General features: G+C 51.1%; 1 protein-coding gene and 1 long non-coding RNA gene across 16 annotated transcripts in view; one reads left to right on the forward strand and one right to left on the reverse strand.

Moving 5' to 3' along the window:
* Positions 1-3336, forward strand: part of LOC135096404 (ELAV-like protein 1) — a 69648-nt gene extending 66312 nt beyond the window's left edge. For all 14 annotated transcript variants that reach the window (XM_063997884.1, XM_063997886.1, XM_063997879.1 and 11 more), the window contains one exon: positions 1599-3336. In XM_063997884.1, coding sequence (XP_063853954.1) covers positions 1599-1923 — 325 coding nt within the window. In that variant the 3' untranslated portion in view covers positions 1924-3336. The remainder of the gene's footprint in view (positions 1-1598) is intronic.
* Positions 3337-11115: 7779 nt separating this feature from the next.
* LOC135096537 (uncharacterized) overlaps positions 11116-12500 on the reverse strand; it is a 34932-nt gene continuing 33547 nt past the window's right edge. For both annotated transcript variants that reach the window (XR_010264785.1, XR_010264786.1), the window contains exon 20: positions 11116-11400. This is a non-coding gene — a long non-coding RNA (uncharacterized LOC135096537). The remainder of the gene's footprint in view (positions 11401-12500) is intronic.

The raw sequence follows: 12500 nt of genomic DNA on the forward strand, positions 1-12500 counted from the left end.
ACGAACACACACACACATACACACACAAACACAAACACACACACGTTTTTGTGTAGGCAGAGAGAGGAGAGAGAGAGAGAGAGAGAGAGAGAGAGAGAGAGAGAGAGAAATTTTAACTGACAGATTGTGGTAATAGTAGTAGTAGTAGTAGTAGTAGTAGTAGTAGTGGTGGTGGCGATGGTGGTGGTGGTGATGGTGGTAATAGTACTGATTACAAGGTACGGCGTGACGAGAGAGAGAGAGAGAGAGAGAGAGAGAGAGAGAGAGAGTGAGAGAGAGAGAGAGAGAGAGAGAGCTGCAGGGATGACATAGAGAGACATAGAGAGACAGAGAATTGGACAGGGGGGGGGGGGGAGATAAGTAGTGTAGGAAGGTACAGGGGTCTGGCAGGGAAAAACACCAATTGACGGCTTGACGGGGCTTGGCAGAGGTTGACAGGGGCTTGGCAGGGCTTGGCAGGGCTTGGCAGGGTTTGGCAGGGCTTGGCAGGGGCTTGGCAGGGCTTGGCAGGGTTTTGGCAGGGCTTGGCAGGGGCTTGGCAGGGGCTTGGCAGGGCTTGGCAGGGGCTTGGCAGGGCTTAAGAGCAGTTGTCAGTTTGGCTGGGTCTGACAGGTAGTGGCTGGGGGAACAGCACAGCGTGACAGACCGACAGGGACTTAGCAGGGTCTGACGGGCTGGCAGGTCTAAACAGGGTCTAAACAGGGTCTAAGCAGGGTCTGGCAGGGTCTGGCAGGGTCTAAGCAGGGTCTAAACAGGGTCTAAGCAGGGGCTGGCAGGGTCTGGCAGGGTCTGACGGGCTGGCAGGTAAAACAGTTGGTTACACACGTGACTAGCGCCTCAGACTAGTGACTCGAGCCCTGGCGCGCCTGGGGACAACGCCCCCCCTCCCGGTCCCCCCGCCCGCACCCCTGCCGCCCCCCCCCCTTGCGGCGCCAACCACTGCGGGCGGCGGCCATCTGCAGGCCCCGGGCGCGCCAGGGACTCCGGGCGGCAGGACAACAGGACCACAACTACTACTACTACCACTACTGCTGCTGCTGCTACTACTGCTGCTGCTACTACTACTACTACTACTACTACTACTACTACTCCTACTACTACTACTACTACTACTACTACTTCTCTTGCTACTACTACTACTACTACTACTACTACTACTTCTTCTCTTGCTACTACTACTACTACTACTACTACTACTACTACTACTACTACTACTACTACTACTACTACTACTACTGTTACTCTTGCTACTACTACTACTACTACTACTACTACTACTACTACTACTACTACTACTTCTATTACTACTACTACTGCTGCTGCTGCTGCATTTTCACATGTCTGAGAGATGACAGATGCAGCTGATGATGATGATGATGATGATGATGATGATGATGATGATGATGATGATTTTATTGCCTCTTCATGTGTAATACTGCAGTGTGTGTGTGTGTGTGTGTGTGTGTGTGTGTGTGTGTGTGTGTGTGTGTGTGTGTGTGTTAGCCAGAGCATTTGTGTGTGTTTGCGTGTGTGTGAGCGAGTGAGGGGCGTGGCAGTGTGGGTGTGCGGGCGCGCGCTGACGTTGTCTCCCCCCCCAGGTACTCCCCCGGGTCCGGAGACAACCTGCTGGGCAACTCGCTGCTGCCGGGGAGCGCCCTCAACGGGTCAGGCTGGTGTATATTTGTGTACAACCTGGCGCCGGAGACCGAGGAGAACATTCTGTGGCAGCTGTTCGGGCCCTTCGGCGCCGTGCAGAACGTGAAGGTGATCCGCGACCTGCAGACCAACAAGTGCAAGGGCTTCGGCTTCGTCACCATGACCAACTACGACGAGGCGGTGGTGGCCATCCAGTCCCTCAACGGCTACACCCTCGGCAACCGCGTGCTGCAGGTGTCCTTCAAGACAAACAAGCACAAGAGTTAAGGCGCCCCCGCGCCCCCCCGCGCCCCACGGCCCTGCCCGCCCCCCCCGCCACGCCTCGAGTCCCCCCCCGCTGGCGGGCGAGGCCCCCCCGGCCCCCCCTAACGGCGTGGCCGACCCCGGTGGCCGCGTGCTAGTCAGGTGCAGAGGACCCGGGGCGCCCCACCTCGTCCCCGGCAGCGGGGCGGGGGCGGCTGCCCCGCCCCCGCCCCGCCACGCTCACAAGAGTCGCCGTTGCGGGGGGGCCCGCCGCCGCCGCCGCCGCCGCCCGCCCCCCGCCATCCAAATATATGTATATTAGAACGTACTATACTACTACTACTACAACTACTACTACTACTACAAGAACTACAACTACTACTACTACTGCTACTACTCCTACTATTACTACTACTACTACTACTACTACTACTACTACTGCTGCTCTACAACTGTCACTACTACTACTACTACTACTACTACTACCACCACTGTCACCACCACAAGTACTACTACTACTACTACTACTACAACTACTATCTACCGCAGCTACAAACACTGAGCAAGGGTCAGCCCGGAGCAGAGGCCGCCGCAGCCCGCCAGGCAGGGGCTGCCGCGCCGCGCCGCGAGGACGTATCACACGGTGCTAGTCGCACTCTAAGGCAGCAGCAGCAGCAGCAGCAGCGGGCCCGCCGCCGCCGCCGCCGCGCGCCGCTCACCGCTGATATCATTACTGTAAGTCGTGAACATGTCGAGTCCTCAAAACCTCGTGTGAATGGCAGCGTCGCGGGCGGCGGGCGTGGGCGCCGCCCCCGCCCACGCCCGCCCCTCTCGGCTATTATTTATTAATATTTATCTCATATTTAAAGCTAAGTGTATTTTTATTGTGTTTACTAGTGTACACTTTGGTCAGGAGTGTAAGGGATGATTTCGCCAGTCAGTCAGTCAGTCAGTCAGTCAGTCAGTCAGTCAGTCCAGTCAGTTCGCCGAAAGGAGCTTCTTTCACGCCTTGGTTCGCTTGGCGCCGCAGCGGGCGACAGCCGCCGCCGCTGTGTGACGCCGCGCCGCAGCGCCGCGTCGCCTCCGCCGCAGAATCTCATCCTGGTTTTGTTGAGTTGCTTTGAAGGAGGAAGCAAGTTTGTGTTTAGTTCCGCGCGGTGACGCGTCGCGCCCCGGGACGTGACGCGCTGCGACGAGACATGACGTGCCGGACGGCCGCGTGGCGAACGCCGCCGCGCGCTGCCGTTACCGCGCCGTCTTCGCCGCCGCCGCCGCCGCCGCCGCCATCGCCGCCATCGCCGCGATTGGAGAAAAGGTGTTTTTGTTTAATTTTCCAATGTCACGTTTGTTTGTTTGTTTTGTTTGTGTACACACAAGATGTCACTCCACACTTTAGTTCTTGAATGGCTGAGAAATAAATTTAGTTTGTTTCTTTGAGTTTTGCCTTTTTATTTAGTTGACATTGTTTGGCAAGCTTCAGTTACCACTAACCCGCCCCGCCCAGCCCCGCCCAGCCCAGCCCAGCCCCGCCCCCGAACACCACCCACCACCCACCCACCCGCCCCGCCCCGCCCCGCCCTGCCCTGCCCTGCCCTGCCCTGCCCTCCCACCGCGGGGGCGTGAGGGCGCCAGGCGACGCGCCCGCCCCCCTCTGACCGCCGCCCACGCCACGAACCGCCCACCATGGATGGGTGGAGGCGTGGGCGTGCGGGCGGGGGCGCGGGTGGGCGCGTCAGTCCCGTTTGTTTGGCTTCTTGGGCGTTGTTGAGTTGTTGGGGTTTTGTAGGAGGAGGCAGGAGTGAAGGCCGCCCACACACCCACCCACCGCGCGGGCCGAGGCGGGAGAGCCGCCGGCCCGCGCCGAGGCAGCGGCGCCTTGACGCCCGTGCACTGCGCTGCCGAGCTGCCGCGCGCCGTCAAGGTAAGACTGAGGCAACTTCCATGCCAAACTAACCATTATCTTGAGAGAGAACCAGTCTATTTTTATACGGAAATTTAGATAAAGAACCCTCCTGACATTCCCGCATCAGGCGACGCCCCCGTGGCCTGGCGGCGCCGCCCCCCGCGCCGCGCCGCCGCCGCCGCCGCCGGCCGCCGCCGCCGCCGCCACGGCCGTCTTTCGCGTCAATCGATATAAGTTAAGCGTGTGTAGTTGGCAGTGTTGTGATGTGAAGGTGAGGGGGGAGGGGGGGTCCGCGCCCCCGCCCCCTCACGCCCACGTCTTGCCGGGCCGCCCACCAGCGCGGTCTCATAGAGGGTTTTACTAAAGAGTTTTCATAATTTTTTTATATATATATATCAAATATATATGTGTGTGCAGACCGGGGCCGCTGTGGACGCGGGTGGGCGCCTGGCTCGCCCGCCCGCCGCCCACACTCTGGACATCAGGGAAACAATAGACTTAGCTAGGCCGCCCACGACGCGACTTTTGTAGGTGTGGGTGTGGCGGCGTCCGCGGGCGTCCGCCGCACGCTTGTTGGCTGTTTGTGGGTATTTTTGTGAGGAGAAGCCCTCTACTACTACTACTACTACTACTACTAATAATACTACTACTATTACTACTATTACTATTACTACTGTTACTACTACCACTCCTACTACCGCCACCACTCCTCTCCCGCTCCCCCTCCTACTCCTCCTCCTCCTCCTACTACTACTACTACTACTATTACTACTACTACTGTTACTCTCATCACTACCCCTGTTACTACTTCTAGTACTACTACTACTACCACTAGTGGGTAGTCCCGCTAGTGCAGAGTCGGCCGCACCGCCACGTGCAGCAGCAGCAGCAGCAGCAGCAGCAGCAGCAGCAGCAGCAGCCCCTCTATGAAAGGCATCAATCGAAGTAGTGTAATGTTGATAATGGTAACTCTGATCATTTGTTGTTGACCCATTGGTGTCCGCAGCGAGGCGCCGCGCCCACCACGCCCACCACGCGCCGCGCCCGCGCCCTCCCACAGCCGAGAGTACTCGCCTGGCAGCGCCCACTGTCCGGGGCGGCGGCGGGCGCGGGGCGGGCATCCGGGCCAGGGTGGGGCGGCGGCCCCCTCCCCCCACCACCACACCCGCCCTGCGCGGCGTGCGCGGGAGGGGGCGGGGGCCGCCGCGCCGCCCCCGCCCACACTGAAGGACTTACGGATGCAAACCCCCGTGGCGCCCCACTCCGCCGCCCCCCTCGCGGGGCGCGGGGGGGGCGGCACTGCCCTAGTAGCCGGGCGGCGGGGGGGGGCGGCGCGCCTCGCCCCGTCGCCCGCGCCGCGCGCCTCCCAGCCCGTCATGTGTTGTCAGTCAGTCAGTCAGCAAGACTCAGTTCGCCGCGCGCGTGCGCACGCACACTGGCCATCACGATATTATTATTGTGTCTGTTTGTCACTCGTACGGTTTCGCTCTAGTTTGACATTGTTCACATTATTATTGCGCCGCGGGGCGTGGCGCGCCGGGGCGGGGCGCCGCGGGGCCGGGACGGGCGGGGCGGGGTCGGGCGGGGCGGGGCAGACCATAGCACAAAGCACCCGCGCCCGGGGCAGGCCCGCCCCCCCCTGGCCCGTCCCGCCCCGCCCCGCACGGCCCCGCCACGCCCCGCCCCGCCCCGCTCGCCACGCCCCGCCTCTTGGATTTATTGTATGTGTATGTCAGTCAGTGAGTCAGTCAGTGAGTCAGTCAGTCAGTGAGTCAGTCAGTCAGTCAGTCAGTCAGTCAGTCAGTCTTCGCTCCTCTGTGTGTTGTAGCCCTTAGGTTGCGCGCCACGCCTCAGGACCCCGGCCAGGCGCCCCCCCGCCCCCGCCGCCCCGCCCCGCGCCCCGCCCGGCCCCGGGGAGGGCGGGGGGCGGGGGGCTCACATTCCATGTCCTCGTGTCTGTGTCGTCCCCGCCGTCCGCGGCTCGTCGTGGACGCGGGAGCCGCTGAATACCTCGACCACACTGATGCAATAATGTCTTTTATCCGACTCTTGTAGCATAGTCTTATCAACATTATATTATTAATAATAATGATAACAATAATAATAATAAATAATAATAAAATCATCCAAAGAGAAGTTGTGGTTTCACATCTAAATTTTTATTCTGCGGGGCCGCCCCGGCCCCCGGCCCCGGGCCCCGGCCCCCCGGCGCCCCTCTCTCCGGCACATCGTTTGTACGCGTCGGGCGGCCCCCCGCGGGGCGGCGCCCCCTCCCCGCTCTTATGCAACCCTCACCGGCTCCCGCCGGCCTCGCCCCGCCCCCGACCCGCGCCGACCCGATTCGGCCGGCGCGGGGCGCGGCGGGGGAGGGGGCGCCGCGCCTCGGGGGTCCTCCCGGGCTGGCAGATCGCGCCACTTTGGTTGTTGTGTTGCCCCGAGTGCCCCGCCCCGCCCCGCCACGGGTCAGGAATGGCCACACCTTCTGTACTGTTCAGCTTCTGTAGAGTGCCGCGCTTGTGTCTGTGTGTATGGTTTACATTGCCCCGGGCCGCGCCCCGCCCGTGCCGCCCCGCCGCGCCGTGCCGCGCCGCACCACGCGGGCCAGCGGGCGGCCGGCGGCGGGGCGGGGGCGGGGGCGCCGGGTTCGTCTCTGACATCCTAGCACGTAAGACTTTTCTCGATGATTACCATTCTTCTGATTTAGAGTAATGCAGTATACAGCTTAGACAGAACGTTCGCCTCTGTATCAGTTACCGTAGTCTAACTATTAATATTATTATCTTTAATGTGGCATTAGTCTATCTGTTTGCTTGTTTCTCTCGTGCGTGTGTACAGCCTTGGGGTGGATTTTGGTTGTCTGAACACACTCCCCGCCAATCAGTCAGCGTCAGTCAGTCAGTCAGTCAGTCAGTCAGTCAGTCAGTCAGTCAGTCACGACATCATTGAGTCACCACGCGCGCGCGCCCGCACACAGGCGCCGCCAGAGGGCCAAACTCTCTCTCCCAAAGACTTGTGTTTGCCGCGCTACGTGTCGCAGTGTACTACTACTACTACTACTACTACTACTATACTATCTACTACTACTACTACTGCTATTTCACCCCCTTCCACTACTACTACTACTACTACTACTACTACTACTACTGCTACTTATTACAGGATTGGTTCGTGTTTTGTGTTGTCTTTGTACACTTTTAGGCACTACAATTGTCACATAAGTTTACTCGTATGTCTGTATGTTTTAAAGCCTTTATTGATACTACTAATACTTAATGCTACTTAAACTACTACTACTACTACTACTACCACCACTACTACTAATACTGTTACTACTACTAATACTACTACTAACTAAATTCTCTCTCGCTGTGAATCTCTCTCTCTCTCTCTCTCTCTCTCTCTCTCTCTCTCTCTCTCTCTCTCTCTCTCTCTCTCTCTCCTCTCTCTACTCTCTCTCTCTCTCTCTCTCTCTCATTTTTTTTCCTATTTATGTCTTCTGCACAGGCCCTCCCTCCCTCTCCCTCTCCCCCTTCCCCCCTCCCCCCCTCTCACCACTACTGACCCCCCCCCCTTCTCCCTCCATCAACCCTCCCACTCCCTCCCGTCCCCCTCCCCCCCCTCTCCCACCCCGCCCCCACTCCCCCCCCTTTCTCTCTCTCTCTCTCTCTCCTCTCTCTCTCTCTCTCTCTCTCTCTCTCTCTCCTCTCTCTCTTCTCTCTCTCTCTCTCTCTCTCTCTCTCTCTCTCTCTCCCTCCCCCCCAGGACTTATAAAGAGATGCTTATCCTACTTCCCCCCCCGACCCCCCCACTACCTTTCTCTCCCCCCCCCTCTCTCTCTCTCTCTCTCTCTCTCATCTCTCTCTCGTCTCTCTCTCTCTCTCTCTCTCTCTCCTCCCCTGACCCTCCCAGCCCCCCCACCACCTCCCCTTCCCTCCGCCCCCCCCCCCCCTTTTTAAAAGTTCTTTCGCCCCGTATAGCGAAAAAAATATATATATATGAAATGTGATTTTTTGGCAATGAAATACATAAAATATGGAAAAGAGAAAAAAAGGAAGAAAAATAAAAAAAATAATGATAATAATAATAATAATAATAATAATAATAATAATGAGGAAGATGAACAGGGGATGGATGAAATAATCCTGATTAAAGATAACTCTAATTTTCTCTCTCTCTCTCTCTCTCTCTCCTCTCTCTCTCTCTCTCTCTCTCTCTCTCTCTCTCTCTCCTCTCTCTCTCTCTCTCTCTCTCTCTTCGGGACATGATTGGGGGGGATGGGGCGGGGGGGGAGGAGGGGAGAAGGGGTGGGTCAGGGGGGGTCACGCCATGGGGGGGAGAGGAAGGGGGTCACCCATCCACCTACCCACCCCCCCCACCCACCCTTACCCTTCACCCACCTACCCGCGCCCCCCCCCCACACACACACACACACACATATCACCACCACCACCACTACCTCCACCCCTCTGCCCCTCTCTCCCTCGATAATACTCATTCCCCCCCCCCCGCCCCCCACACTTCCCCTCCCCCCCCTCCTCGTCTCAAAATGTCTCATGACGACGAAAATGATGCAAATTCTGGTTTTTGAAAGTTTTATATACAACTCTTTATCAAGGAGGAGAAATGAAAAAAAAAAAAATATATATATATATTATACAATATTAATATATATATAACAAATATATATATATATACTTACAATACCTACGTAATATAATACTAAACTTACTGCCTATAGCGTGTATAATAACTATAGAAATGGTGTGTGTGGTGAAAAAAAAAAAAACAAATAAATAAATAATAAAAAAAATATATATATACAAAAAACACTCCCCCCCCTCCCCCCCCAAACATGCCCCCTGGAGCCTACCTACGACCCCCCCCCCCCCCGCCCACCCCCCTCTCACTTTTTTGCCCAGCGGCGGCGCCCCCCCTCCCCCCCTCACTCAACATTTACTTCCCTCATTTTTAACCCTTCAAAAAAAAAAAAAAAATATAAGAAAAAACTTAAACCGAACCTTCAAACATGATTAGTTTTCAGTTAACCCTTTCCCTCCCCCCTCCCCCCACCTCCTACCAACACCACCACCACCACCACCTTGCCCGCCTCCCAGCCCCTCTCCCTTCCCCCTTCCAGCCCTCTTCCTCTCCTTACCCCTCACCCCCCTTTCCCCCGCCGCCGCCCCCTCCCCCCCAACCACAGGATTTGGCCCCCCCCCCCAGTCCATCTTTATAACAGCATCTCGGATCTTGTTGTTCGCAAAAAAGGTAGTTTTGGTTGTATTGCAAATATTTGTACTTTTCCATGTTGAGAGAAACTTAAGAATAAACTATTGCAAGGTATGTTTACTACGGTTCTTACTAACCCTGCTAACCCGCCGCTAACTACCCAATTCAGTAGTTAGCGCTTGTATTCATAGTTTCGCTACTATTTTCAAGATGGTGATAATAGTAGTGGTGATATTGCAAGGTATGTTTACTACGGCTCTTACTAACAGTGCTAACCCGCCGCTAACTGCCCAATTCGGTAGTTAGCGCTTGTATTGATAGTTACGCTACTATTTTGAGGATTTTGATGGTAATAGTAGTAGTAATATTGCAAGATAGTTCTTCCTAGACTATTGGCGACCTTGTACTAAACCTTACTACTACTATTAGCCTTGGTTCGTTAACGCTAAAATTACTACTACTACTACTACTACTACTACTACTAAAACTACTACTACTACTATTACTATTACTACTACTGCTACTAAAACAATAATAATAATAATAATAGTTTGTGTAATAATTACTACTACTACTACTACTACTACTACTACTACTACTTCTACCACCACCACCTACTACTACTCAGGTAAATAGTTCACTTAATCAATCAAATAGTCAACTATCTTTCCACAGGTACCCCTCCCCCCCCAAGGAAATGAAGAGGGGGGTGAGAGAGAGAGTGGGGGGAGGGAAGATATTTACGCAAGTCCCCCTTAATTTAATTTCTTTACTGTCGTTTTCTTTTGCAATAATAATCCGTTTTCTTTCAGTTTCATTATTATTATTATTATTATTTGTTTTTATTTATTTATTTATTTATCCTTGTTTTGTTTCAGCACATTCCAAATTACTTCAACTGTGATATGTAATTAAATACGATTACACTAAGATAATAATTATATACAAGTAATTCTCTCGTTGATTATTAAAAGAAAATTATAACTCCCTAATGACTGACTGGGAAATATTATTATTATTATTATTATTATTATTTTATTATTATTATTATTATTATTGAAGAAGAGGAAGAAAGAAAAAAGGGAGGATGAAAGAAGGAAACGAGAGAAAATACGTGAAAATAATGATAGAAAAAAGAAAAACAAAACGAAAATTATTATCATTATTATTTATTATTATTATTATTATTATTATTGTGTGTGTGTGCGTGCGTTGTGTGTGTGTGTGTGTAACTGTCTGTCTGGCTGTTTGTCTGTCTCACTTACATTATTATTATTATTATTATTATTATTATTATTATTATTATTATTTTATTATTATTATTATTATTATTATTTTAATTTATCTATCTTCAACTTCGCTATAAATTCAAAACACATTATCTCTAATTAACAAGCAGTCAGTCACGATAATAACGGACCTAATTACAATACCGTCATCTAGAATAGTTACCGCGGCGCGTAACTCGCGTACGACACCTGTGACGAGAGGTACGACGGGCTGGAGTATCGTACGCACCCCAAACAAAACACTCTCAAAACATTATTCTCTCGCCTCAGATCTCTCGCTACATAGGACCTCTAGTACAAAATAAAGATGATATTTAGTTTTCTGTCATGTTTTGTATCCTATTCTACTTGTTAAGATAGAAAAATTAGTTAAAGGAAGAGGATTCACGAGTGTACGGAATCTAGACTCTTTTAAGGTACAATAGTTACTTTCTATCTCTCTCTCTAGAAACTTCTAAGTAAATCAAGTAAAAGATAAAAGGTAATGATAATTTTAGATCATGTTTTCTTTATTTATTTATGGGACAGAGCAAATATTAATGTAAACAGGAGGTATAAGGAGGATGCATTAGTGTACGTCAATTAGGTAGTTCAAGGTACGATTAGTTTTTCCTCAGACACTTCTGTTTTCACTTTCTCGTGTTATCAATCACTTCTAAGCAACAACAGTAAACAAATAAGACTAAGAATTTTATATCATATTTCCTTGCTTTAATTTTGAGTTAGAGAAAATAAATAAAGAAAATAAAAGACGATAAACAAGCGTACAAGTACTAATGAAAGGTACGATAGTTTTTCCCAGACACTGATATTATTAATTTTTTACACTATAAACCATCTCTAAGCAACAACGATACACAAAAATAGACAATAACAATTTTAAAATCACGTTTTCTTGCCATAAACTTGACTTAGAGCGAATAATAAAGAAAACAGACAAAATACGAGAAATGGAACCTAGCATACGGGACTCCAGCTAGTAGGAGACAAGATGGCAGAGGAGGTGGGTGTGCTGGCCTTCGCTCTTCACCTGCTGGGCGCTGGTGTCTCCCCCTGCTGCTGCTGCCACGCCTACAGGTACTGACGGAGAGAGTGAAAGAAAACGGAGTGACTGTGCTTGTTTTTTAGGGAAGCTTGTATATAATTAAGTTAGTTTTAGTGAAATATTTTATTCCTATGTGTGAAATTAAATTATTTTGCTAAAAAACACAACGGCAGGTTTTCAAGGGTGTTTTTAAGGTTCCAGTGACAGATTAACAACATTTTCTACATTACTAACAGGAGAAACACTCTTTAAAAGGCTCTAGTTGAAGTGACGCGGGTTTTCAAGGTGTTTTTTACGGTTCCAGTGACAGATTAACAACATTTCTACATTACTAACAGGAGAAACACTCTTTAAAAGGCTGTAGTTGAAGTGACGCGGGTTTTCAAGGGTGTTTTTAAGGTTCCAGTGACAGATTAAACAACATTTCTACATTACTAACAGGAGAAACACTATTTAAAAGGCTCTAGTTGAAGTGACACGGGTTTTCAAGGGTGTTTTTAAGGTTCCAGTAACAGATTAACAACATTTCTACATTAATAACAGGAGAAACACTCTTTAAAAGGCTGTAGTTGAAGTGACACGCGGTTTTCAAGGGTGTGTTTTAAGGTTCCAGTGGACAGATTAACAACATTTCTACATTATTCAGTAGTAGTAGTAGTAGTAGTAGTAGTAGTAGTAACAGCAGCAGAACACAAGGGTTAGTGCAGGAAGCCACCAGGCCTACACGTGGCAAGGCCTATACAAAATATGCCTATTTTCACCAATTAAATCTTTGAAATAAACGCAAATTAATATATTTTTGAGTTTTCTGAAGATAAATTTCGCCTTGTCACCCTGAACAGCACAAACACCGGTAAATAGGGTGATTACAGGTAGTTACAGGTAGTAGAGTAGTTAGTGAAGGTTGTTAGAGGTAGAAGGGTAGTTAATGAAGGTTGTTATAGGTAGAAGGGTAGTTAGTGAAGATTGTTATAGGTAGGGTAGTTAGACAAGGTTGTTACAGGTGGAAGGGTAGTTAAGGTGGTTACAGGTAGGGTGATTAGTGTTACAGGGAGGCTTATGTAATTAGGCAACCTTGTGTAAGTAATTAGGCAGTTAACAAGGCTATATAATTAGTGAAGGAGGTTGTGCAATT

The sequence above is a fragment of the Scylla paramamosain genome, unplaced genomic scaffold (assembly GCF_035594125.1).
Source record: "Scylla paramamosain isolate STU-SP2022 unplaced genomic scaffold, ASM3559412v1 Contig4, whole genome shotgun sequence".
NCBI lineage: Eukaryota > Metazoa > Arthropoda > Malacostraca > Decapoda > Portunidae > Scylla > Scylla paramamosain.